Source organism: Actinia tenebrosa, unplaced genomic scaffold (genome assembly GCF_029948245.1).
Source record: "Actinia tenebrosa isolate PJP-AT-01 unplaced genomic scaffold, QUT_ActTen_1.0 PGA_scaffold12__29_contigs__length_12842862, whole genome shotgun sequence".
Taxonomy (NCBI): domain Eukaryota; kingdom Metazoa; phylum Cnidaria; class Anthozoa; order Actiniaria; family Actiniidae; genus Actinia; species Actinia tenebrosa.
Genome location: NW_028292572.1, coordinates 6,753,454 through 6,780,832, shown reverse-complemented (window position 1 = coordinate 6,780,832; position 27,379 = coordinate 6,753,454). Strand labels below are relative to the sequence as shown.

General features: G+C 34.3%; 1 protein-coding gene and 1 long non-coding RNA gene across 2 annotated transcripts; one reads left to right on the top strand and one right to left on the bottom strand.

The window, feature by feature from the left end:
* Window positions 1-892: 892 nt before the first annotated feature.
* Window positions 893-26,473, bottom strand: LOC148912139 (uncharacterized). Its single transcript, XR_016119405.1, has 3 exons — window positions 26,411-26,473; window positions 25,060-25,143; window positions 893-964 (listed from the first exon to the last, which is right to left on the bottom strand). It is a non-coding gene; the product is annotated as an uncharacterized LOC148912139 (long non-coding RNA).
* On the top strand, window positions 18,438-19,023 carry LOC148912140 (uncharacterized; the record flags this gene model as incomplete). Its single annotated transcript, XM_089028324.1, has 1 exon — window positions 18,438-19,023. A coding segment is annotated over one exon (462 nt), but the record flags the coding sequence as incomplete, so codon positions are not given.
* Window positions 26,474-27,379: the final 906 nt, after the last annotated feature.

The following is a 27,379-nucleotide window of genomic DNA, read 5'->3' as shown; positions in this document are numbered from 1 at the left end:
GCTCATGTCAAGAAACCTGCGTACAACAGTTCCTGTCATCCCTTGTCAGTTGAAACCCAACGTAGTAGACTCAACCTACGTGAAACAAAAAGATGCGGACATAAAGCTGAAACAGAAGGTAAACTACGACCTCCGCCACAGAACACAAGAACTACCACCTTTACAAGAAGGAGATCCAGTCTGGATCCCGGGACTAAAAACGCAAGGAACAGTGAAAGAAGAATACGGAGAGAGAAGTTTTGTCGTAGAAACACCCAACAACACTCAAGTACGTCGGAACAGACGTCATCTAAACACTCTACCCCCCCGTGCTTGGAGAGAAGGAAGATCAAGAGCCTGTACGTGCTCCGCCAACAATGTCAGATCCAAAGAAACAGTCAGCAGATGACGATGATGGAGTAACGACAACTAGAAGTGGACGAAAAGTGAGACCACCACAGAGATTCATAGATGAGTACTAGGAACATTGAACATTATGTTGCACTTGATATTTTTGAAGATAAAAGAACTGTTAAGTCCAGAGATATAGGCATGAACTGGGACACTTTATTTTTGTTGTTTATATAACGTTGTAAACCCGGTAGGGGAGGTGTAGTATAATGGGTTCCCTGTGGTTCACAAGATTGTATATGGGTTCCCTGTGGAAACACATGCGAGGTAGAATGGCTGCAACATGGTTGTCCCACAGCCATAATAAAGAAAGTTACATCCGACCAGTTTCATTGTTTAATGTGCCATCCTAACGTTACATATGGGTGTTGACCTGAATATCAACCTGGTGATGACCCTGTGACCTTCATAACAATATGGACTCACTTTGTTGCTGTATGGGTGTTGACCTGAATATCAACCTGGTGATGACCCTGTGACCTTCATGACAATATGGACTCACCTTGTTGCCATAGAAGTGTTGTTCATATCCCAAGCAGCAGTTTATTACTAATCATCAGGTATGTAGTTTACTCTGCAGAACAATTTCATACATAAGTTAGTTATACAATGCTTTGTTGTGGCACTCTATGGGCTTCTGTATCTCAAAACCAACATGGTAGATGTCAGACAACCACAGGGTTCCCACTGTACAACATGGTCTACTGCTGACCAGTACACTGACAGCTAAAGGATAGACATGGATTATCCAGAATAGAACATTTCTAGAATGAAGTCACAACTAGTAACTACTAGCAATACAATTATACTAAACAGATAGATTCAGGTTTCTAAACAGATCTCTTTCACTTTTTCAACAGCTTGATGACAAGTATTGGTATGTGTCATCATTAGATTGTGATGACACTACATTGCATCAAGCTATTGCCAGCAGATGTATGACAGACAAGTAAGTTTAACTATTAGCTGTTATAGAATATAGAAATGCATCCATTTCATATTAGTTTTTCTATTGTAAGTACAGCACGGCAGAATTGATTTACTGAAAAAGTACTTTTTTAAGAGAAAATTTAAAAAAAATTGTTCATAATAGACCTATCCACCTTATTTGGCTTCATGTTTTCTTTTTCCAGACCACATATCCTTCTCTTGACAATAAGATTCTTTGTTTGGGTTGTATTCTAATTCCCGTGTCTTCTTGTGAGCACCCATTAAACAAAGAAATGATACTCTAGGGAATGGCATTTTAACTAAAATCAATATCTTTGGCTTCATTTCAACAGGTTGTCAGCATCTTCAGCCAAGCATCATGTTGTCATGGCGATGATGTTGTCAAGGCCTGGACAGTCAGCACACATGACAAACAAGTAAGTTTAAACATAGAACACTTCCATTACAATAAACGACAGTTTCTAATCAAAGTATTGTGTTGAAGAAATGATTCAAACTTATATCCATAACTTGGTGGATGCATGCTAAACGTGAACTATTTATTTTATAACCTTGAACAAACTTATGAATGATTCATAAACTTTTGGTTGAATACTATTCTTTCCAGTCACGCGATCAATTTTTCTCAGCCCCGGGCAGGTTTAAAAGCTCCTCTGGATGGGTTGAAAAAACGTGGGGTGTAATGTTCTACTGGGAAGAGTAGTATGCTCTATTTCATTATGACGTCACATGAAAACAATCTTTAGTTTTAACACTAAGAATGGAAGGGAGACAAAACACCAACAACTCAAGAAAACTGAAAAATTGTATTTTTTTAGAACTTAGAAAAGCAATAATTGCCACCAAATACTGTATATATTGTTAGATAAACACTGGATTATAAAATGTTTGAAACCATACATATCAGAGTTATCAATTCAGCTGAAGAATAAAAGCATTGCAAACTCTTATTGTTGTTTACCATTCTGTCTCCCTTATAAACAAGCTGTGACGTCATAGTGACACACATAGTGTTTTAGTGACCACATACATTACATGCTTGGACCTTTGTACTCAATAAAGTCCTCTTCATTAGTGTTCAAGGAGTTGTTATATAATGCCATGTGTCTTTATACATAAAGAATACTAATGAGGATGACTTTATCAAAGAAATAAAGCTACATCTTACCTTTATATGAATAGACCTAATTGGCTAACGTGTTGCTATTTACGTTACCACCCAATTCAAACCTTCTGGGAATAGAAGCGTTTGTCTCTACGAATTCAACTGTTGGACCAAAATGTTACAAGCGATGAAACTTAGTCCCATGTGATTTGAATTGGGTGGAAGCGTACATAGCAACACCTTAGCCGATTAGGTCTATAAAGATCAGTTTTCAGCATGAATCCACCCCAATTGGACTTTATCCCCACCCCTCCCAATATCAGTTCAACCCAGTTGTAATTGACCAAACTTTTTATTTTTCAAATTATTATTAATTTTCAAATGTTGAAAATAAATTTGCAGTCCTCATTTTCTGATAGGTAATTTCAAATGTAATATTTTTTGAAGCAATGTGTCCAATTCTAATGAAATATTTCTGTATCTTTTTTCTGATTTTTTTCCAAAAACAATTTGGTCCTTTTTCAACTCAATACATAGAGTGATTTTACTTCAAAAGGTATCTCTCAGCCAAAGGAAGTGTTATAGCAATTATTATTATCTTAAAGGCTTTTGTGAGTCTTGTGTTGCTGTCATGTTAGCATGACGGAAAATATAACAGGAATGCCAAACAGCCCAGACGAATTAACTTGAAGTAAAATCACTCTTGCTGGTCAATTACAACTGGGTTGAACTTTATCTCTCAAAATAAATAATGGACAATAGACGACGCAAGTGTGTTGTGTTGATGTGGTGCTTGTGCTTGTGCTTATGATCATTCGTTTGAGGCATGCTAGCAAAGCTTGACTAACCCTATTACTGTAGGCTAAGACGCTACAGGATTTTCACAATTTATGGGATTCAGGAAAATCTATCAGAATTTTTTTAGTTTGTAATTATATTAAAGTTACAATCAATGAAGTCCTTCATAATTACGAGCAACATGTTTCAGTGTAAAAAGTATGCAGTGGTCTCAAATCAATAACAATCTATTTTCATTCTTGTTTTTAAAGAGTATTGTCATTGTTTTCTGGAATGTTAGTATAACATAATTCCAGTAATCTTGAAATACAATCAGTATGATTTTCCTCTAATCCAATTTAAGTTAGCTTTGCTTGGGAATGTGTAGAGTGCAAACAACAAAAGCGATACAAAGTATTGGCAGCTTTTTCAAATTTATTATTGTAAAACCAGAAAAATACCTTCCATGTCCACTGTTCATTAATTTCACTCTGACTTAAAATTTTAGAAAATCCTTTTGAGAATTGAGAGAAAAACTTACTTATATTGTTTGCAGTCTACCAAGGATTTGCAGCATGCCTCAAAGGAATGTAATGTGTGGTATGTGTAGTTCATCCCTCCCCCCTTGTCTCATTATTTTTATTTCTCAATAGTCAAAGGGAACATTATCGTATGATAGCGGGAGGAGGGGGGGGGGGGTGGGTAAAAAGATTTGCTGGCTAGCTGGTATGTCTGTATTACACATTATCATACAATCAATCAAAAAAACAATGTAGGACATAAAAACAACCTGAACAGGAGATGAACTAGAGTGACAGCAACAATCTTTAGGATTAGAATGAGGTATTTCATCTTACCCATTAATAAAAACTCACTTTGAATAATTATGCAAGATTTGAAATCTTTTTCACCTCTATTTTTTGTCCAAGTTCAAACAAGTTTTTCAATCCATATAGTTTGCTGCAGTCACTCCCCTAGCTTATTTAAAAGGCAATTTTGGTTTTGATCATCAAAACTTGCAGTTTATAACAGAAACAGAAATGTCAGATATTCAGTAAACTATGTTCTGTAAGCCAGCTGAGCCTGTGAACCATCGTATTATTGCTAATTATCCTCTTATCCTCTGTTGTGGTTGATGTTATGACAAACAGATACAGTGACCAAAGGTGTAAATATGACAACCCATACTAAAGGTTAATGTATCTTGAACATGACACTCAAATGCAAAGACCCCTATTACATGAACCCATACTTAAGGTTAATGTATCTCTTTAACATACCTCTCAATGCCAAGACCACTATTAAGTGAGCCCATACTAAAGGTTAATGCATCTTTAACATGACTCTCAATGCCAATACCCCCATTATGTGCCCATTTAAAAAAACCCAACTACAACACTCTGTTCTCAAGTCTCTCAAGCACACTACATCTTCACTATAAATCATGATCATAAAATGCTGCCATCGTTCAATGCTTATCACTAAGAATTTACTCTGATCTATAATGAAATCAAAAGTTCTTTGTCGGCAACATAAAGGGTGTTAATTTAAGAACTGATTGCCACCTTTTTAGCATCAGTTTTGAACACAATGAATAGAAAGAGATATATATGCCACACAAAGCTGTTTGTAGACATTTTGAAAAAGGAAACTGAGCTAGCGAATTAGATAATTCTCTAAAAAGCTTTCAGTGTAATGGAAGAAAACAAACTACTAAAGTTTTCTATAGATTGGTTTCATATACGCAAGGCAAGACCTTTTCCAAAGCACATTGATGTGTGCATTTACAGAAAATAATAACCTAAAGTAGATCATCCAGCTAAATTTTACTTGAACTTGCATTTTTCACTCTCAATTAACAGTACAGTGCTTACAGCTTCCTAGAAAACAGAATTAATAGAAACATATGCAAAAACCTAGTGGGTATTTGTCTTGAAGTCTCGGCTAAAACAATTTCAGAATGGTATTCTCAAGGAGCCTGCAAAATATTTATTTGAAAACAAATATCTGACAAAACTATATTATGATTGGTGGTAAATTATTGGAAAAATAAATATAGAATTCAAAAGTTAATTTTTGCAGTGTGGAAAACCGGTTAACCTGGAGAAAAACCTTCTAGGGTCAGGAGAGAACCAACAAGCAACTCTCCTCACATATGAAACTGGGTCCAGGAATTGAAACAGCCTTTTGTAAATAACAATGAAAAATAAGGCGAATTCCCTAAGTAAACCCATTACTAACAACGATAAAGCAACACTATTCTATTCTTGGTTTTCACGTGACGTCATCAAAAAACTAAAATTAAAAGTATTGACTGCACAAAACAGTTTGTCGAATATTTTGTTTATAGCATTATAAGAATGGTCAGCGGTCGAGGAAGGAGGATGTCGATTCCCGCGCTCTTCAAATTTAGTGTTTCGGTTTTCTAAATTTGATATTTTCTTTAGCTTTTTTTTGTTTAATTACTTTTCTGATGGATCAAGAATCTATAAACACATTTTCTAAGTTACTTGATGAGAAATTAAGCCCAATAATTAGCGACCTTCGCGAACTTAAAGCGAAAGTCTCAAAGTTAGAAGAATTTGAACGATCACTTGATTTTCTAAGCAAGAAATACGATGAGTTTGATACCAAAATGAAGAAGATCGAGCTTGAAAATCATCAAATCAAGATGGAAAATACTTGTTTATCCACTCAACTTCATCGTCTATCAAACAAACTAAGTCAAATTAAGGAGGAATGCAATAATCTTGGTCAGTACTCAAGACGGGACTGCCTGGAAATTCGAGGGATTCCTGTCAGTGACGATGAAGACACTAGTGAAATTGTCCGTAAAATTGGTGATCTTGTGGATGTTAATATTGAAGTAGATGATATTTCTGTGAGCCACCGTTTAGCTGGACAGAAAAACAAGAACTATGATCCTGCAATCACAGTTAAATTCGTACGACGCGAACTTCGTGATGAATTATACCAAGCTAGAAAATATCTACGTGACAAGTCGACCTGAGATATTGGTCTTGTAAGGTTTCCAACACAGAAAATATACCTTGCAGAGAGCCTGACGCGTCATAACCAAATGCTATTCAACTGATGTCTCAAGGCAAGAAGAGAACTAAAGTATAAATATATATGGACTAATAATGGTAGAATATCGCTGAGGAAGGATGGATCTAGTCCTGTGGTCACAATCTCCAATGATCTAGACATTGATAACTTATACGAATGAAGCTAAGTAATCTTAGATGTTCAACTTTCTATGTGTCATTCAACTGATTTATTACGACACTTGAGTTCATTTAATGATATATATGATTTGAATAATTTAGATCCTGACTCTCACCTTCCAACTCAATCTAATTTTAAGTATTATTCTACCCAAGATTTTTCAGAAAACCTCGAAATTGAAAGTAGCATTTCTGGTAAATGTTTTTCGGTTTTGCACTCCAACATCAGAAGTCTAAATGCCAACATTGACAATTTTATACATATGCTTTCGGAACTAAATCATAATTTTTCTGTTATTGGTCTTACTGAAACCAGACTTAAAAGCACACCTGGAATTCCATTTAATAACTTTATTAATGGTTATAAATTCTTTTCTCAGCCCACCTTATCTCATGCAGGTGGTGCAGCTTTCTATGTTTCTGACAAATTATCTTCTTCCCTTAGAAGTGATCTTTCTTGCTCTATTAAATCTGAATTTGAGTCTCTATGGATTGAAGTAGAAAGTGATCTACATCATAATATTGTGTGTGGGGTTATCTATAGGCATCCTCATAGTAACTTTGATGTATTTTTTAATTATCTTGAAAGTTCACTTGATAAAATTAATAGAGAAAACAAATTTTGTGTAATCATGGGGGATTTTAACATTGATCTATTAAAATCCTCTTCCCATTCAGATACTGAAAATTACCTTAACACTCTTCAATCATATTCATTTAATCCTCATATACTTCAACCTACTCGCATTACCGATCATTCTGCTTCTCTAATAGATCATATATTCTTCAATTCATTAACTCACTATACTGTTAGTGGTAATATTGTTTATGATTTAACTGACCATCTTCCAAATTTTCTAATTATAAATAAATTATCAGCTCTTCCAAAAAATATTAAAATATCTAGAAGAGACTACTCTAAATTTAATGAAGCTGATTTATTAGATGAAATTAAGGCTATTGATTGGACTGAAGAATTTGAACATACCATTAATGCTTCTATGCTATTTGATATTTTTTATTCCAAACTGTCTAATGTGGTTAATAAGCATATTCCTATTAGGGAACTTAGTAAAAATGATGTAAGGCAATTATGTAAACCATGGATAACTAAAGGAATTAAAGTATCAATTAAAATTAAAAATAAACTGTATAAGAAATATATTAAAACCAAATCTTTGTATTATTTTGATAAATTCAAAATATACACAAATAAGCTTAATCACCTTATAAAATTATCAAAAACTCGATATTATAATAACTATTTTATATCCAATAGAACTAATATTAAGAACGTTTGGAAAGGAATTAAAGATATTATTGGTTTTAAACATGGATTATCTAATCTGCCTTCTAAATTACTAACATCTAATAATGTTGAGTTAACTGATTGTAAGAGTATAGCAAATCATTTTAATGAATTTTTTACTAATATTGGTACTAATCTTGCTAGTTCAGTCCCAAAAAGCAATGTATCTCCATTGAGTTATTTGCCTCAAAAGTCACTTAACAGCATTTTTCTAACTCCTGTTACACTTAAAGAAATAGAGGATGAAATAGATAAACTGAACCCTTTAAAGAGCACTGGGCCCTTCAGTATACCTGTTGCAGTTTTAAAATCTATTAAACATCTTATCTCAAAACCTCTTAAACGTATTTTTGATAACTCTTTTTCTTCTGGAATTGTTCCTGAAAGTTTCAAATTAGCTAGGGTCATTCCTGTGTTTAAAAAGGGTTCTCAAGTCAATGTTAATAACTACCGTCCTATTTCCCTTCTTTCAGTTTTCAATAGAATTCTTGAAAAACTTATGTTTGACAGACTTATTAACTTTGTCAATAAAGAAGCTGTTTTATCTCATAAGCAATTTGGTTTTCGACCAAAGCATTCCACTTTACAGGCTGTTCTTTCCATAACAGATAATATACAAAATGCTATTGAAGACAACATCTATTCTTGTGGAATTTTTCTTGACCTTAGCAAAGCTTTTGATACTGTTAATCATCAACTTTTACTCCAAAAACTAGATTATTATGGAATACGTGGGTTAGCAGGTAAATGGTTTGAATCATACCTCCATAATAGACGACAATTTACTTCTCTTGGAAGCACCTGTTCCGAAATTTTACCTATATCTTGTGGTGTTCCTCAAGGTTCAGTTCTTGGACCCATTCTTTTTCTTTTGTATATAAATGATTTCTCTAAATCATCCAATAAATTCTCTTTTCATTTATTTGCTGATGACAGCAATCTTTTTTATGCTAATAAGAGTTTAAAATCTCTAGAATTGATCATTAATAATCAATTATCTGATGTGCACACCTGGCTTTGTGCTAATAAACTTTCCTTGAATATTGAAAAATCAAATTTTATTATTTTTCATCCAGCTCAAAAGAAATTGTTATATGATGTTCAGCTTCAGATAGATAATCAACCTCTTCAGCGGGAGTATCAAATTAAATATTTAGGTGTCATGATTGATAGCCACCTTACTTGGAAATCACATATTTCATTTATTTCAAATAAAATAAAACGCAGCATTGGAATAATAGCCAAGGCTCGCCATTATGCCAATTTGGATATTCTAATTAACATATATTATTCTTTAATATATCCTTATTTAACCTATGGTATTGTAGTGTGGGGACACACTTATAACACAACACTTGATCCTTTGTTTATTCTCCAAAAGAAAGTTCTACGTCTAATGACCTTTGCTGACTACAATGCCCATACTCATCCTATTTTCATTAATTTAAAAATTCTCAAGCTTTGTGACTTGGTCTACTTTCATACTGCTGTTTTTATGCATGATTTTTATTCTGGAAATTTACCTATTTACTTTAAGTCATTTTTTCACTTGGTAAGCATGAAACATTCTTACAATACAAGATTTGCTTCTAAAACTTCTTTTTCCCTACCAAAAATTAGAACCAATTATGGAAAATTTAATATAAAATATGCTGGCTCTAAAGTTTGGAATTCTGTTGAGGAGTGCTTAAAACCATATAGCAAAGATAGGTTCAAGAAATCCTTAAAAGAAAAATTACTGCAGGCTTATTCTTCTTCTAATTAAAAAAAAATAAAATAAAATAAAAAAGTGTTATCTATACCAACTTATGAAATGATAATCTTAATAGATCAAAATTTTGTTAATTACTAAAAATTTTCTTTTTTCTATTTATTGTAACAATCTAAAATGAACTGATCCATTTCCTATTTGTCTAATTTTCTTTTTTGTTTTGTTTTTTTCTTATTGTATTTGTCAGTATTGATTATTAACTTATACTTAGTTTTAAGTAATTTTTTTTCTTTTTTTCTTGCACTATATAATTTTACTCATTCTCTTCCTGTACCAAATTTGCAATTATTTTTCATGTCAAGCTGTCTGCCTAGGTTAGCCTCATGGTTATTGCAGATAGCCTGTACCTTATAATTCGTTATATACACATTGTATTAGTTCTATTTTACTTTTTGGTACAATAAAATATGTATGTATGTATGTATGAAAAGTCCTATCAAATTAGTTTTGTATTATCGATGTTTGGTTTTAGATTTATTGCGAGTCCAATTAATTCTGTCACGCATTTTCAAAGCATTAGAAATAGGGAATTTTGATTGGAATAATACGTTTTTAACTTAGTAGATGATTGGTAACTTTATTTTTATGGTTATTGTTATTGAACATCTGAAATGTTTGCAATATAAACCTTGTTTTTAACCTTCGTGATTTGGCCGCCATATTGGTGTCCCTTAATGAGACACCAAGATGGTGGACCCACACATTTCAACTAAATTATGATCATAATCAATCGCTTGTATCTTCGTATCTAAAACTTCTTTCAGCTAGAATTTTGGCTGAGATATATAGTTTTGGCCACTCTTTTGGCCTGTGGAAGTTTTGTTTTATATAAATCCTTGCAAAATTTTTGATGACGTAGGTGAAAACCAAGAATTGTGGACATGACAACGCATTTATTTACTGCTCTATCACTATGCCAACCACATACCCACAGCTGAAGTATCATAAATTGATGTTGTGGAATGTTCAAAATAGCAAATAGGCAAAACTGAATCGAAACTGAAAAAGTATTCACTCACAACAGTGAACAACAATCGCAGGCACAAGGAAGCCCTTGAATGTGTTTAATGGCTGACATCAATGTTGGACAGCCTTTTTTATCATCAAAGCCAATTTCCAATTAAAAAATAAGTGCATATTATCAATGAATGGCCTTGACATTATCCAACACTGATGACAACCAAAAATATTAAAGGTAAGCAACAAGTAATAGAGGACAAGCATCAAATGTACAACTCATAAATAGCACCTGAAAACATCAGCAACATACACCTTTCTCATAAATGGCCACTAAACGTGGTTGGGACTAGGGATAATTGCATGGAAGCGAGGTCAGAAAGGCCTCATTAATAAACAAAGTCTACTCAGTACAACATTTTGTGTCAAAGTCATTCACCCTTACTTCAAGAGAAGCCTAAAAGGGCTTGAATTGGTAAAAGATTGTACTGAGTAGACTTTGTTTACTAGCGAGGGCTTTCTAACCACGTTTCACGGCCATTTATGAGAAAGGTCTATTACAGCATTGATCCTGCAGTTGCTGCCAATAATAATTGCAAGAATTCACAGTCACCACTTTTATGATATTGAGCAAACAGAAAAACCCTCCTAAACCCCTTGGGCATTGTATGCAGTTGCAAATATTACACTCTGATGTCATAAAGAACATTCTCATGTTAAAGGATAACTGTATTTGCACCAAGACTACTGCCATATTTATTCGACTTCCTCAACATGACCTGTTTTGTAATCCTTTTACCAGAACATGAAAGTCAACCCTTCCAGGAATAAATACAAAGACATTCATAAAAGAAGTTTGATGAAACATTGGCTGTCATGGTGTCTATATTATATGGCCCACCCATTTTGAGTATAATTTTTCTGCTCTAAATAAATCAGTGTTTGGTCATGTGACACATTTTGATCATGGCGTTTTCAAGAAATTACTGGACTGAAGGTTCTTGCCAAGTTTTACCTTCAAATACTGAATATCTTTCAATTAACAGAAACAAGAACTTATTTTATCCAAATCAATAGGCAACAGACCCAGGGCTTAACACACTTGAGACCAATATCTTTAAATGTATTTAGGTGAGAACATAAAGTAAAAGAGAAACAAAATATTATGCAGAATTCTACAAGTTTAACATGTTGATGCATGCTTTGTTTAAAGATTACTAACCCATCTGTGGTTGGTATTCAACTCTGATATGCTAACACCTGTCCACAGAGAAATACTTACCTCTGGTGTACTTCTAGATTCAATCAATACAGGATACAGGTGAGTAACTAGTATAAGATACGTTACAACATTGATAACTATAGAATCTAATAGAAGCTGTTGTATAGAAAAATATAGGTCTATTATGATACAAAGAGCAATGTAGGTAATACAATTTTGTCTACTATTAGTAGGAAAAGTAGAACATTACAAGAATAGTTGGCCTGATTATAGTTCAATACTTTGAAGGAAATGGGAAACAGTTAACTGCCTTATTCTACACAGTGAGTAGGATTTACATTGTTGACACATTTATGATCTAAGACATTTAAATTCAATTAGTAAATATGTTAATATTTTAACACTTTGTATATAAAAGCATTGTAAGATCATAAACTAGGTATTATTACTTAATTTAAGTTTAATTCTTTAGGTCATGGAAAGTCAAATTTAATCTGTTGCTCAGATTGTACTGTGCATTAAGTCAATAATAAAGGAGTATGTTAACTATTCATTATTTGAAAAAATAATATTTTAATTTCAATTACATTTTAGGAAAGGTAAACCACCATATCCCAGAAAGTAAACTGAATGCAATAAGTTATTGTAAAATAGAGGGCTCTTTAATGAGCAATGTCCACGCTTCTAGCAAGCATGTTCTTTCTTGTTCCGTCCAATCATCCTGTTTTTCAGAGGAAAAGGAAGGTCACTTGTTTCACTCGTATCTTTGGTTGCCTTTCTCTTTTCCTGTCCAATTTACTCTGTGATCACTTGAGTGAGATGAAAGTGAACTTCTTTAGGGTTGCCCTCAAACTCTGTTTTTTCTTCATTGTGGTGTCTGGATTTCCATTCTTTTCACTGCCCTTGTTTGCAAAAAAATCACTTGTTCAATAGGCTTACAATCATCGTGTCTCACTGACTATCTTCAAGCTTTATTTTCCTTCCAGTATCTGGAACTAATACAGTCTTTTCTCTGTACTTTTGTCTTGCAACAAGATACACGATGGAATTTTGACAATCATGGTGTCATGGTGTCTGACTGGACTAGGGTTGCCCTCAAACTCTGCTTTTTCTTCATTGTGGTGTCTGCATTTCCATTCTTTTCACTGCTTTGTTCGCAAAGAAATCACTTGTTCAATAGGCTTACAATCATGGTGTCTCACTGACTATCTTCAAGCTTTATTTTCCTTCCAGGGTCTTTAACCAATGCATTCCCCTCTCTCTCTACTGTCTTCTTGCATCACGATACACCTTGGAGGATAACTTGTTTAATAGGCTTACAATTATCATGTCTCCCTGACTATCTTCATGTTTTATTTTCCTCCCAGTGTCTGGAACTAATACAGTCTTTTCTCTGTATTGACTTCTTGCATCACTACATACATTGAAGGATAACTTGTTCAATAGGCTTACAAATATCATGTCTCCCTGACTGTCATGCTTTATTTTCCTCCCAGTGTCTGGAACTATTACAGTCTTTTCTCTGTACTGTTGTCTTGCATCATGATACATCGTGGAATATCACTTGTTCAATAGGCTTACAATCATTGTGTCTCACTGAATGCCTTCATGCTTTATTTTCCTCCTAGTGTCTAGAACTAATACAGTCTTTTCTCTCCACAGTCATCTTGCATGACAATACATAATGTAAGATGGTTTGTTCAATAGGCTTACAATCATCTCGTCTCACTGAATGTCTTCATTCTTTATTTTCCTCCCACTGTCATCTTGCAAAATGATACACCATGGAAGATTGCTTGTTCAATAGTTTTACAATCATGGTGTCTGTCTGACTACTTCATGCTTTATACCTTGCTATTTACCTTGGAAGATCTCTTGCCAACTGGGCTGCTTATTGGTGGAGTATTGGGTTGTCTTACCATGTACCTTCAAGGTCTTGCTTCTCTGAGTTGGGGTGTCTAGGATTACATTAGTATTTCCTCAGCATACCTTGGAATATCTCTAGGTCACTGTGCTGTTGCGTTGTCATTTCTTCAAGATGTCATTTTTATCCCCTGGATAGGGGTAACAGGAATTTCTTTATCTTTTCTCTGCATAATGTGAAACTACCCAAGACTATGTAATAGCTGTTTACATCATGAAGCCTTGACATAAAAAGTCACTAAAATGATTAAACTAAATATTAAAATTCAGAGGGGAACTGGGGCTAGAATGACCATACTATAGAATTAGCAAATGCTTCAAACATGCATACTATAAGATGACAGCAATAGTGCAATAAAAAACAGTCTTTTTTTCTAAATGTTCTGAAGTGATCATGTTCCTTTATCCTTAATCCATTTTCCATTCATTTTCATATTCCATTCATTTTCATATTCCGTTCATTTTTCTACTGTCAATCAAAATGGTATGAATGGTATGGTTTTGATGATTGAACAAGATATTGGATAAAGACTTGTACTTCACTTCATTATCAGATAAACATTTAGTGAGGTTCATTTCTTATTTTCAGCTTTTATTGACTTATGCTTAACTGAATTATGTACAGGAGCTTAATACACATTGACAGAAACAAACCTTGATAAATGATTAATAGGGCACGCCCCAGGGATTGGCTACCCCAGCTAGTGTTGGCCCCTAAAAACCCAAGGTCGTAACTGACATCAATTCTCTAGTTTTAATTAGCAACACTCCTATGTGTATAATATAGTATCTAGTATAATGTTCATTAGTGAGTTGTATCAAATTCATCATATTTTTATGATTCTAATGTCCTTTAGAAATATATATATATATCTAGTATAGTATCTTGTACAATGATCAATAGTGAGTTGCATCGAGTCCATCATATTTTTATGATTCTAATGTCCTTTAGATATATATCTAGTATAGTATCTTGTACAATGATCAATAGTGAGTTGCATCAAGTCCATCATATTTTTATGATTCTAATGTTCTTTAGATATATATCTAGTATAGTATCTTGTACAATGATCAATAGTGAGTTGCATCAAGTCCATCATATTTTTATGATTCTAATGTTCTTTAGATATATATCTAGTATAGTATCTAGTACCTTGTTCAATAGTGAGTTGCTTCAAGTTCATCATATTTGTTATGATTCTAATGTTATTTAGACATTTCTGACATATTTTGTTCAATAACTAAGTGTCCCTAATACCTAGGATATCTCTTTGGCCAATGACTAGTATAGCTACTATGTCATGGTGCTTATCAAGATATTTATTAGTTTACCATGATAGTTTATCTGATTATAGATTCTATAGACATTTCTGATATATTTTGTTCAATAACTAGATGTCTCTAATACCTAGGATATCTCTTTGACCTATGACTAGTATAGCTACTTTGTCATGGTGCTTATCAAGATATTTATTAGTTTACAATTATGATTCTAATGTTCTTCAGACATTTGTAATATATTTTGGTCAAAAACTAAATGTCTCATACACCTAGTAAATCCCTTTGGCCTATGACTAGTTTAGCTACTATGTCATGGTGCTTATTGAGACAATATCATATCATATTTGCTTAGAGCACTAGTTTAGTATGGTCATCTAGTGAAATGGGATACTTAACACAAAACATAAACTGCATTAAATGTTCAAGAACTGTATTAAACAATTTTTTCATCATATTATAATACCATTAATTTATTCAGTTTATAAATTTTAATTTGTTAGACTATAACTTTTTTAAATAAGATAAGCCAGATCATCCAATCCTAGTTTTTCACTATTAGTAATAGAGAGTAAACAATATTGTGGGTGCCATTTGTCTTATCTTCACAACAAGAATTACAGTAATATTTTCAAATTTATCAACAAGAAAAACTACCTTGAACTGACGACATCAGCTTGTTGTCAAGTTTAAATACTCAGCATCAAGACTTAAACTTCATCACTAAAGATAACACCTTCCAAACACAGTCACTACAGTCAACACCTTAAGATCAAGACCAAATCTAACCAGTGACATCTCAATCAACACAAGTTATCATTTGTGTAAACAATCACTTCAACAACATACCATACACAACAACAAGATGTCATTATTAAATGCTACAAAATGTCCATCCGAGGTGAAATATAATATTAACAATATTACCACCTTTGGAACAGCCTATGTCTACTCTTTCAGCCTCCACCTTGATTTTAATAATAATAATGTAATACTCATATGGTGCAAATTCGCATGTGAACATGATCAAATGCGCCTCACAAAACTCTTATGTTTCAACAGCTAACTTTCATCACGAGTCATCATATTGCAAATTTATGCCTGACTGCTCAACATTTAATACTACTTTGAAATGTAGTTCAGAGATGGATAATATTGGCCTAGTGACCGTCAACCTTACTTAATTTATTACAATTGATAGTCTTATTACCAGACAGACAACTCTCAACCACCATACTATCCCTATTTCCTTAGTAAAAGTGCACAAGTCACTGCCCAACAATAGCATTCCATTCATCACAGTGATGGATATCCTAATCATCAGAGTACTTCTGACCAACAACAGCATTTCATTCAACACAGAGAAAGATATCCTAATCATCCCAGTACTTCTGACCAAAAAACAACTAGTGGAAAGGATAGCTCCAAAGGAAGACTATGAAACAGTATGAAACTTTCCAACATGACCAAGAAAAATAACCAGTGAATTTATGGAAAGATTGATGATTTGATCAACGTTACTCATAAAGTTACTCATTCATTTATTTATCTGTTAAATCATTTTAACAGCATAACAATGCCAGAGCTTAGGGTCAACCAACAAAGGATTTATAATTATTCTAAATGCAGATTAAACTCTTATTTTATTATTTACTACTAATAATTTATGACTGATTTCAATTAAATGTCATAAAAAGTTTTATCAATACTTTGGAGTGGCGAGCTACAGCTTCTTTCCTCATATTATGAACTACTAATTCAACTGCTCTTGTAATGTTCTACTTTTCCTACTAATAGTAAACATAATTGTATTCCCTACATTGCTCTTTGTATCATAATAGACCTAAATTTGTCTGTACAACAGCTTCTATTAGATTCTATAGATATCAGTGTTGTAACATATCTTATGCTAGTTACTCACCTGTATCCTGTATTGATTGAATCTAGAAGTACACCAGAGGTAAGTATTTCTCTGTGGACAGGTGTTAGCATATCAGAGTTGAATACCAACCACAGATGGGTTAGTAATCTTTAAACAAAGCATGCATCAACATGTATTGTGGAACTTGGAGCCAAAAACCCTATGTTTTCATTATTCATTTTTTTAATCCATGTCTCATTATGTCAAGCACTGTGTCAAATAGCAAACCTATGCGAAATTCCTATTAAATTCAATGCAACCAAATGTGACCAATGTCAAAGGTTTTAATGAAAGCATAATACTATTTCATTGGCTGTGGCCACACTGGGGCGTTTAACTATAGTTCAGCCAATTCTAACAATTGTTAACTTCAAAACCAATGTGACCTCTCTTCTGTTTAATTAACTATTGTTAGTTGCTATGCTGGTCGTCAAGGTAAAACAATAGAACTTAAACCAAGTTAAACTAAGGTACAACCCATGGTATAGGTTCTATTAAGAAAGAAATGACCAATTGGGTTGGGTTATTTTGTGTAAGTGAAACAAGCATGTCGCGCCTATGAAGTGGCGATTAGATCTTTCCCGCCAAAACGTATATGTAGCTACTGTAATCATGGACAAAGATTCGAGCAAGTAAGTCAGTAGTGTTTTCCTTTCATTTCTCGTTTTTCTTTAGCTATAGGGTAATTTTTGGACTTCTTGATTTCTTCTTTTGGTTTCGGTTCCCCTCAAACATCTAGAGTTTTTCTCAAAATGCAGTTGCGAAGCGATCGAACTTGACAAGTATTTTTCCGCTGTATCGATTGAGAACTGACTTTACTTTAGTTGCAACAAAACCATAGCTAAGATATATTGACATTTTTCGGATTGTTTCAATTGCAACTTCGTCAAAAGTTTGCTTGTTTTTTCATATATTAATTATTCCGTTACTGTTTGCTATATAACCTTCGGGAGTTTTAGTTTCTGACTCGCTTGTACGCTTTTGTACGAATTTGTTTATTTTTTATTGTTTGGATCAATGAGAATGATTTTATCTGGCATGGAAATTCCATTGAATATTTTATGAAGTACCAACAACTAAGATTATTTTACTTAGGACCTTACAAGATCTGAGTGGCCATGGATTTGATGATTCTACTTTTTTGACTTCTGGCTATCTTCATACCAATACAAACCATTTGGCAGTACCTGCATCCACATTTCAGTTTATACCACCCGGTATTAGTCCAACAACTTCTGATATAGCAGCCTCTACCCTCCAGTTTACCGCTTCTGGTTTTGTACCTTCTGGTTTTAGGTCAGCATCTACTAATACCTCAGCCTCCACCTTACAGTTTGTACCTTCTGGTATTGGGCCAGCATCTACTAATACCTCAGCCTCCACCTTACAGTTTGCCACTTCTGGTGGCTCAACAAACAAGAGAAAGAGAAGAGCGTGGACAGCCGTAGAAACCAGTGTTCTTTGGGAAAAGTATGAGGATTTCTATATTAATGGCTCCCTTTCAAGCAAAACTTCCAAAGGAAATGGACCAGGATGGGAAGAACTTACATTACAAGTAAACAAGGCCTTAGCCGAAAGAAACATAGCTCCCCGTTCTCTCCATCCAATAAAGGAAAAAATAAACAATCTAAAATCAGAGTACAAGAGAATCGTAGACAAGGAAAGTCAGACTGGGGAGGAAACTCAAAGCAAGCCAGAGTGGTTTGACAAAGTAGATAGGGTTTTTGGAAGTAGAGATGAAATAACACCGCCACACCTGATTGACTCAAGCAAAAAAGATCTGCCACAGGAAGATGATACCTCTCTGTCCTCACTTTCACCTGCCTGTTCTATTACCGATGATGCTGAAGATCAGGAATCAGCTGCACCAAGCAAGAAGAAAAAAACAGGTGAAAACAAGAAAAAGAAAAAAGATGTTGAGCTCCTAAACATTTTGGAGAAACAGGTTCAACTTATGGAAAGTGCCCAAGAAAAAGAAGATCGAATGATGAAAGCGTTAATTGAAATGGAGCAAAAATCTGAAGAGCGACAAAAAGCTATTCTGATGGCTTTGATAGACAAACTCTAATGGACATATAAGGCATGTATTGGCTGCATTCATTATGTATGAGTTCCCTCCTCACAATTTGTAATGCCCCCTCCCCTGATAGGCCCGAAAAGTTTGACATGTCCACTTTAATTAAGAAAGTCAATCTCAAAAAAAAAAAAAAGATAGCCCCCTAAAATGGGAATATCATTTTCAGATTTCCCTAAATTTATCCTGCACCACAACACCCCCCCCCCCCCCCCACCACAACACCACCCCCCCATCTCCCCAAGCCATACATGGTGAATACATGGGAATATATATAGCTTTCCTAGGTATTCCACTTTCGTTTGAAATAGCAGCATGTATACAAAAAGTATATGAAAAATTTAACTGCAGTAATACATTTACAGTTGGGTTTATTGAGGCAGAATTCTCATGAATACATTAGACTTATGCAAAACAACTTTCCACTTTGATACATGTGGTTTCAGCATTCATGTTAGTCTTGGAAAATTCTTTATTAATAAAATCGTTTTGTAACCATGGGCAGTAATATTGCAGTTATACCAAAGGATTTGACCAAGAACATTGGTACTGGGTTCAAGTTTGCGTTGACTTTATTATGAAATCTTATTCAAAATTAAATAAACATTTGATGTTGAGTTAAACCTTTGACAACTGGTTCAAATGCTAAATAAACAATGATTGTAACTCAAATTTCCATTATATTTCTATCATATTTAGTTATACTTTACTCCAGTCCTTTAATGACACAGACCTTTTCATATGGATATGATATGATCAACCTCAATTATCAATAAGTGGTAATGATAGCAAAATTTTCTTATTAATGAGAGTCCTGAAGGGGTAAAATGGGAGCTGCAATTTGTTTGCTTTTTGGCTGGGAAAATGGGATTTCATGCATTGGGACTTCACAGATTTGGATTTGAACAAAACTATGGGATGTAAGGCTTTGTGATTTGGTCAAAATGTGAACTGGAAAATGGGGTTAGGACCCCCCCTTCAGGACCCTCAATCATGGGAAGAGAGGACTTTTGCATTTTGTTATACGTGTTATTGGGAGTTCCCTACCCTTTGCTACTGCATGCAGAAAAACTGCATAACATCTTACTGATTTATTTATTAAGCTATTTATTCAAGTTAATTGCCATCCAAGTAAGAGCGTATTGCTTCACGTATATCAGCAGCATTCCCAATATCAAACTCAAAACCACCCCATTCATCATTGTCATCATCATCATCATCATTCAGCTCTGTGTTGGTTTCCCCTCTCATAATGCAGATGTTATGTAAAATACAACAAGCGACAACAGTTTTTGGAACGTTTTTTGCATTAATTTCTAATTCCTTTCGCAGGCACCTCCACCTCCCTTTGAGCATGCCAAAAGCTTGTTCCACAACAACTCTTGACTTACTTAGAGTGGTATTGAATCTCAATTTCGACTGGTCTAAGTTTCTATTTTGATATGGCCTTACAAGCCATGGTAGACCAGGATATGCACTGTCTCCAATTATGATGGGGCCAACAGAAACGTTATGGATAACCTTATTAGGTCCCTGAAGTACCTCTCCTCTTTGGACCCTCCCATAAATCCCACTCATTCTCAGAACTCGAGCATCATGGATGCTGCCGGGAAACCCAACAGCCACATCTAAGAATCGACCATCTGCACCTACAATTCCCTGTAAATTCATCGAGTAAAAGCGCTTTCTGTTGAAGTAGCTTGCCTTGTTTTGTTGTGGAGCCTTAATCGGGATATGACACCCATCAATTGCTGCTAACACTTGAGGCAAAGGGGTGTTGGTTTCATTTGAAAATCTGTCGATAGCATCGGTTGTTTCTTGCTCACTTTGTGGGAATTTGATCCAGTCTTCATGTAGGTCAACAAGGGAATCGATCACTTCATTCGTAACTTTCATAGCTGACGATTTTCCAATACCAAAAGTAGATGCTACAGCTCTAAAACAGTTACCTGTGGAGAGTCGCCACAGAGCGACTGCCACACGCTTTTCCACGCAGATTGCTTCTCTTAGTCGAGTGTTTCTCCTTTCAATCGACCCCCGAAGTAACTGTACAAGGAAATTGAAGGTGTCTCTTGATATTCGAAATTGCTGATGCCAATATGGATCATGTTCATACACACGTTCATTAAGCATAGAATTGAACCAGAACTGAGGTCTTGGAAGGATCCACGCTCTGCGATCATTGTTACGCCTTAGTAAAGCTGCGATAATTGCTGTCATCGTCGAAATAGACAGCAATCTAAATCGCCGTGATAACTGAATAAGTCTGATATAAAAATAAATTCGCCTTTTTCGTTTTTTCTTAAATAATAGGAGAATAATCCTCAAAATTCTTCTGTCAACCATTTTGGTGTTTGACAGAAGAGCGAGTCTTTCTTGGTGTAACTATGGTTAAACCTCACATGTGTGACCTCAAAGTTGTTTAACCATATATGAAAGAGTGTAACTATAGTTTGTATTACCTCATTTAATTAAGCTTAACCTAGGTTAAACTATAGTTAAACGCCCCAGTGTGGCCACAGCCAATATCTATAGTAAACCTCAATAGTTTTGGATTCAAATATCTTGGTGAAAGGTAGCTATGAATAATTCCCAGATATCCGACTGTAATGTAGTCTGGTAGTATTCTTGGTGCAAACAGTTTTGTGCTATACCATGGCCCTATTTATATGTCCCCTAAATCAGCCCCACAATGCACTGCAATGCCAATTTTACCCAGTTTTTTCATCAAGCTTTGAATGGCTAATAACATAACTCAACAAAATGTACAAAGTAGAGCTAGTGATAAAATGCAAGCAAAAAGGTTTCAAAATTTTTTGAAATAAGTGCTATTTGTGTTGTACACAGTAATGTTTTTATTCTATTATTTTGGCTTATCTGTAACATTTCCCATGTGCCTCTTGACTGTTGTTCACTGTAGTGAAGTCTCCTTAAAAGTACAAAAGCAAATAGTTAAGGATCTTTAATATACAGATACCTTTATTGACATCTGCAACTGCTTTTTTTATATCAATATTTTTACTGGGAGAAATATTTTATTTTTTATATTTTTACTGGTAGCAAGATGATTTGAAAACTTGAGTAAAGTAAGCAATGCTAATGGATAGTCCAGATAGTTAATAAAATAAAAATCAATTTTATCTAAGTGTCTAGTCGTTGTAGCACTTTTGCACTAATTGGGGACACTTTTTGCTCACATGCACTACCACTTCATTTAATATTGTATGCACGCAACGGTCAACTCACATGTTGATTTTTACGGAAGGAAGAAACCAGAGAACTGGGAGAAACCCTTCATAGCATAGGAGATAACAACACGTCAAAGAAACTCAATTTCACGTGGCAACCACAGGGCTTGAATTAGTGACCCGAACCATTGGACTCACAGTGGTGAAAGACGACGCCTTAGCTGCGAACACCAACCATGCTAACAAGAAAATACCCATCCCCTAAAAAGCTGTAAGTGTTATGCTATCTAGAAAAACAAATAAAAAAGTCATTTATAGAACAAAGCCTATCCAGACAATAATTGTATATATTTGTTGAATTGTTTTGAACTTCATAGTATTCTCCCTATATTCTTATCAAAATATGCCGTTACATATGAAAAATAAACTTATAGTAATTCAGCAGTGGATATCTATAATATTGCATACAGGAAAGACCATTCACTTTCATTACCATATCGTAACATCCTAGTAAGCTTCCCTTGGGAATACCAAGACAATAGGGAAATTAGCACAACAAAAAAGCTACCACAAAGGATTCTAGTAGGAGAAAGACGATCGAATGAGCCACATGAGTCAATGAGTCATGAGTCAATGAGTCAAATAGGAAAATTAATAATATTTTATATTCTAGTCGTTGGAATACTGCCAAATGATCTGGGATAGGATATTGCTACCGTTTGTTATAGAAGGATTCAATGGCCACCATCTATAGCAGTGCTAAAATGCGCAGATAGACTGGAGTGAATAAACAAATCGGCAAGTATTCCTGCAGCTTTGCAGTGAGATGTTCTGATAAAAACAGGTCTTATCTCAAAACCTATCAAGTCTGTTAGTAGTAAAGATATTGCAGTTCAATTTTCGGTGCATAAAATATTGATTATCGGTTCAAATTTGAACAACATTAGACTCAAGTTGAAGTACAAGTCCAGTGAATGGTTCGAAAATTCAAAAGTTCGAAAAGTCTAAGTTGGTTGGTGTTTTCAAACAATTACCATGAGAAGAAATGGATTTCAGTTCTAGGGTAAGTTTAACAATACATGCAGCAAATCAGCAGAGAATCTAATATTAAAATTTTTCGCTAGATTACTTTCACCTGATGTTTTTGATTTACTGTGTTAGTGTTCAGTTGGCTAGACAAAGCTAGACACATGAAAAATTGGAAGGGACAGAAGCAGTCCATGGCCGCTATAATTTCAATACCGGTACCATTTTTGATAATTTTCACGAGAGACTCATGACTCATGACTCATTGACTCACCGGACTCATAAAATAGACGACCTCTTCTGGAAGTATAGGTATAACCATAGTTAATGGAGAGGAATGGTTGGGAAACCTATTGTTCTATGTTTTTGTTCGACTCTATCCACTGTTATATGACGTTGACCGTGAACAGAGAAGAAAAAGTTGCTCTTGTTGTTCATAGTATTTGGGAATATGGGAGTTTCCCCCCTAAAAAAACGTTCTAAAATACTTATTGTTATTATTTCTTAATTAATCCTATATGATTAATACAAATTGTTTATTGTAAAGAAAATTGCCTTTTTGAAAGAAAGAAAGAAAATGCTTTCTTATTTATCATCTAATAACTTAACTGCATATGCACAGAAATATTTATCCGCATAGTTTGTGGTCATCAAATGAAAGTTTTCATGTTCATACATGAAAATAATAAGGAAATGAGTATTTTTAGCCATTCTTGCTTTGGTTCATTGTGCACGGTCAGTATCACGTGATGGTACTCTTCAACCTCAAACTCAAAAAATAGCTTTGTCCTATGGAGATTCCAAACCATTTCACTCCATTAACTATGGTATAACAAGGTCATCACATTCGAGGTGTATTATTGCCAGAAATTCAGAAATTGAGAAAAATGTTAGAAAATGTTTACTCCATGCTCATGCTGTAAATGTGAGGAGTGCAAATATGGAATTTGTGTTTGCACTCCTTGTGCAAACCGTCAGTGAAAGAAAATTTTGGTGAAGTTCAAGTAATATTGAAGGGAAGTTTTCTAACCCTAACCCCAGTTAATAGCCCTCTCAGTAACAGTATAAGCCCACTAGTCTACTAATGCAAATATCCTTCCAGTTATAAGTACTTTTGGTTGAGCGCACTTGTCTACTAATCCAACACCCCTCTGTATGTTCCATTCCCTACCACAACCCACCTCCATGCTTTCTGACTTCAATATTCTTTCACTTCAATCATACACCGCCCTGTATGTTGTTTTCACTGCCCCACCCTACCCCCATTGCTTTTCGATTTAATTATATTCTTAAATCTTAATCACCCTATTGCTTTCTGACTTCATTATATTCTTACACCTTACTCATACCCTTATGTGTGCTCAATGGGCTACTTTGACGATATAGCGGCCATTTTGTCAGGGGACGAAACAAAACAAAGATGACAGAAACATATCAAGGGGGGCTCTAAAATTAATGCATTCACTACCACAATCCATGGTTTCCCACTGTCTCTATGTTCTCATAACCAATCAAACAATGCTTATATAATGATGGCCACAGGCTACATGTAAGTGCTTATGTAAGTGTATGTACTTTGAATAAAAATATTTCCTCGCCAAATCTTTCATAATTTTTTCATAAACCTTAAAGCAATTAAGTTCAATGTAAAAAGTAATAACTCTCCTGTTCAGGTTGTCTTAACACATACTTAATTAAGCATGAGAGGTGTCATCAAAGTGCTATTTTATGTTTCCATGCATCACTATAAATTGTAAGTATTTTGTAAACAAACAAAATTGATTGCATTCAGAGAAAATCAAGCATATTTCAAATGTTTAGATCCAAAATGTTTCAGTTTTGATGAGCAGCACTCACTAATGAAAACTCCCACAGCAGATAGTACTGTTTTGCTCAAGAATGTTCTATTTTCATGTGCAAGAGTAATACATATAACATACCAGCAAATACAGTTATTGAGGGAGACTGAGGACTGAGGGAGCAGGGTAAGTCAATCATAATCTTTATCAAATATTGTTCCTCGCCTGAAATTTAATTGAAGAAAAACATCATTAAGTATTTATAATTTGTTTGAAGTATTTATTTCCAGTGGCTCTGTGGCTTGTTGCTCAGCTTAGGGACTTAAATAGTTTATTTTTATTAGCTCGTTGGCTTGGCAGTTCCTTGAAAAGCACAAATTTAATTTTCATATGACAGCAACAAGCCAGTCACTTGCATTTTACCTTCAGATTGAGCTCTGCATTCTATAGTCTAGCCTTGAAGTATTAATATTTCAGTTTTGGACTATAACTTTTATACTTCAGATGTCAGCGAAACTGTCGAACTGAGACAAAAACATTTTCACTGTCACGCTTCCAAACATCTACGATTCTGCACACAAACATTAAACTTTTAGTTTTGCATTCCTCTCTTCATGTGTCAGCATCCTTTGATAATTTTCCTACAAATTATCAAAAGGATGCCAACAAGTGTAAGTTAAACAGTCCTTAATATGGATTAATATGAAAAAGCTGCTAGCTTAGTAAATCAGGTCATTGTTATAGTCACAGGAAAAGAAAACTGTATCCATGTCACGAAACCAATCAAATTTGCTTCATAATGACATACTTTCCTTTTTTAAGAGGAAAGATGTAATGTTCAACAAAAATGAATATCTAAATAAAGTGCTACTTTTTGACACAATAATAATACCTAACTGAAATATCTTTCTGAAATACCTCATTTCTTTGTTTTATTTTGCATTGAAAAATGTTTTTGTTTTTATACTCTGATAAAACATACGATGTAGCTTTTCAGCGAATCATAGCAGAAGCTCATGAAAATCTATTATATTATGAATAATGAAAAATATTGACAAAAAATTAAAATTATTGTCACAAAAAACTCCCATAAACATATATAATAAGTCAAAACGTAATAATTTCGGTGTTGGTATTATGTTCTCTAGGGAGGGGTAAGTAAGTCTACCTAATTTTGCCTTCGAAGTACGAAGAAAATACTAGGTCATAGAAATACCTTTAAAGAAATAGAAAATTGAACAAACATATTCAAAAAAGCATTAATTCACATCTTTAGGCCTGTTCGACGATTAAAAACCCCTTCCTCGAGCACAAAATGCATGTTTGAAAACAAGCTTTTACTGCAACGACAAGCGAAGTCACACGTGCCTCAAAAAATATTCGTCAACGCAACGAAAAGACAACAAATATCAGGAAAAGGCGCCTATAAAGCAGCGAATATAATTAATTTCGATATTTCAAGGGTTGTTTTAAGATTCTGAACGTTTCTTACCGTCAAAATAGCTATTTTCTTCTCTTTACAAAATTCACATTCGCCATGTTTTTCTTGTACGACGCGCGACAACCAAAAGGGCTGATGGGATATCTGTATTGTATACCCATAAAACCTTGCGCGATTATACTCAACGCAAGATTTCTATTTTATTAGAAAGATTATTTATTTTGTTGATTTATTTTTATTCCAAACAACCTTTTCCCTTATAACAAACAAACAAACAGACAAACAGACAAACAAATTAACGAACGAACGAACGAACGAACGAACGAACGAAGGAAGGAAGGAAGGAAGGAAGGACGGACGGACGGACGGAATGAATGAATGAATGAATGAATGAATGAAAGAATGAAAGAAAGAAAGAATGAAAGAAAGAAAGAATGAAAGAAAGAAAGAAAGAATGAATGAATGAATGAATGAAAGAATGAATGAATGAAAGAATGAATGAATGAATGAGTGAATGTGTATATGGTGGGATAATCTTTAGGGTTAGGGTTAGGAGAATAAGAATATATGGTTAGGGTTAGGGTTAGGGGAATATCGTTAGGGTTAGGGTTAGGGATATAAGTATATATCGTTAGAGTTAGGGTTAGGGGTATAAAAATATATCGTTAGGGTTAGGGTTAGGGATATAAAGATACATGGTTAGGGTTAGGTTTAGGGGTATAAGAATATATCGTTAGGGTTAGGGTTAGGAGAATAAGAATATATAGTAAGGCTTAGGGTTAAGGGGAATAAAAGGATATTGTTAGGGTTAGGGCAAGGATTAGTGTTAAAAAACAAAAAGCCCTATAGGCGTTTACTGGGTTGCCTATATCCTATGCACAGATACCTTGTTAGCATGTTAGTCAAAAGATAATGAATTGTCTACCAGAAAAGAAGGATTTCGTTTTACTTGTCTAAGACGATATTCTCAAAGTGTTCTCTACATAATATTAAGATATTTGGAAGGTTCTGTCCTTTTTT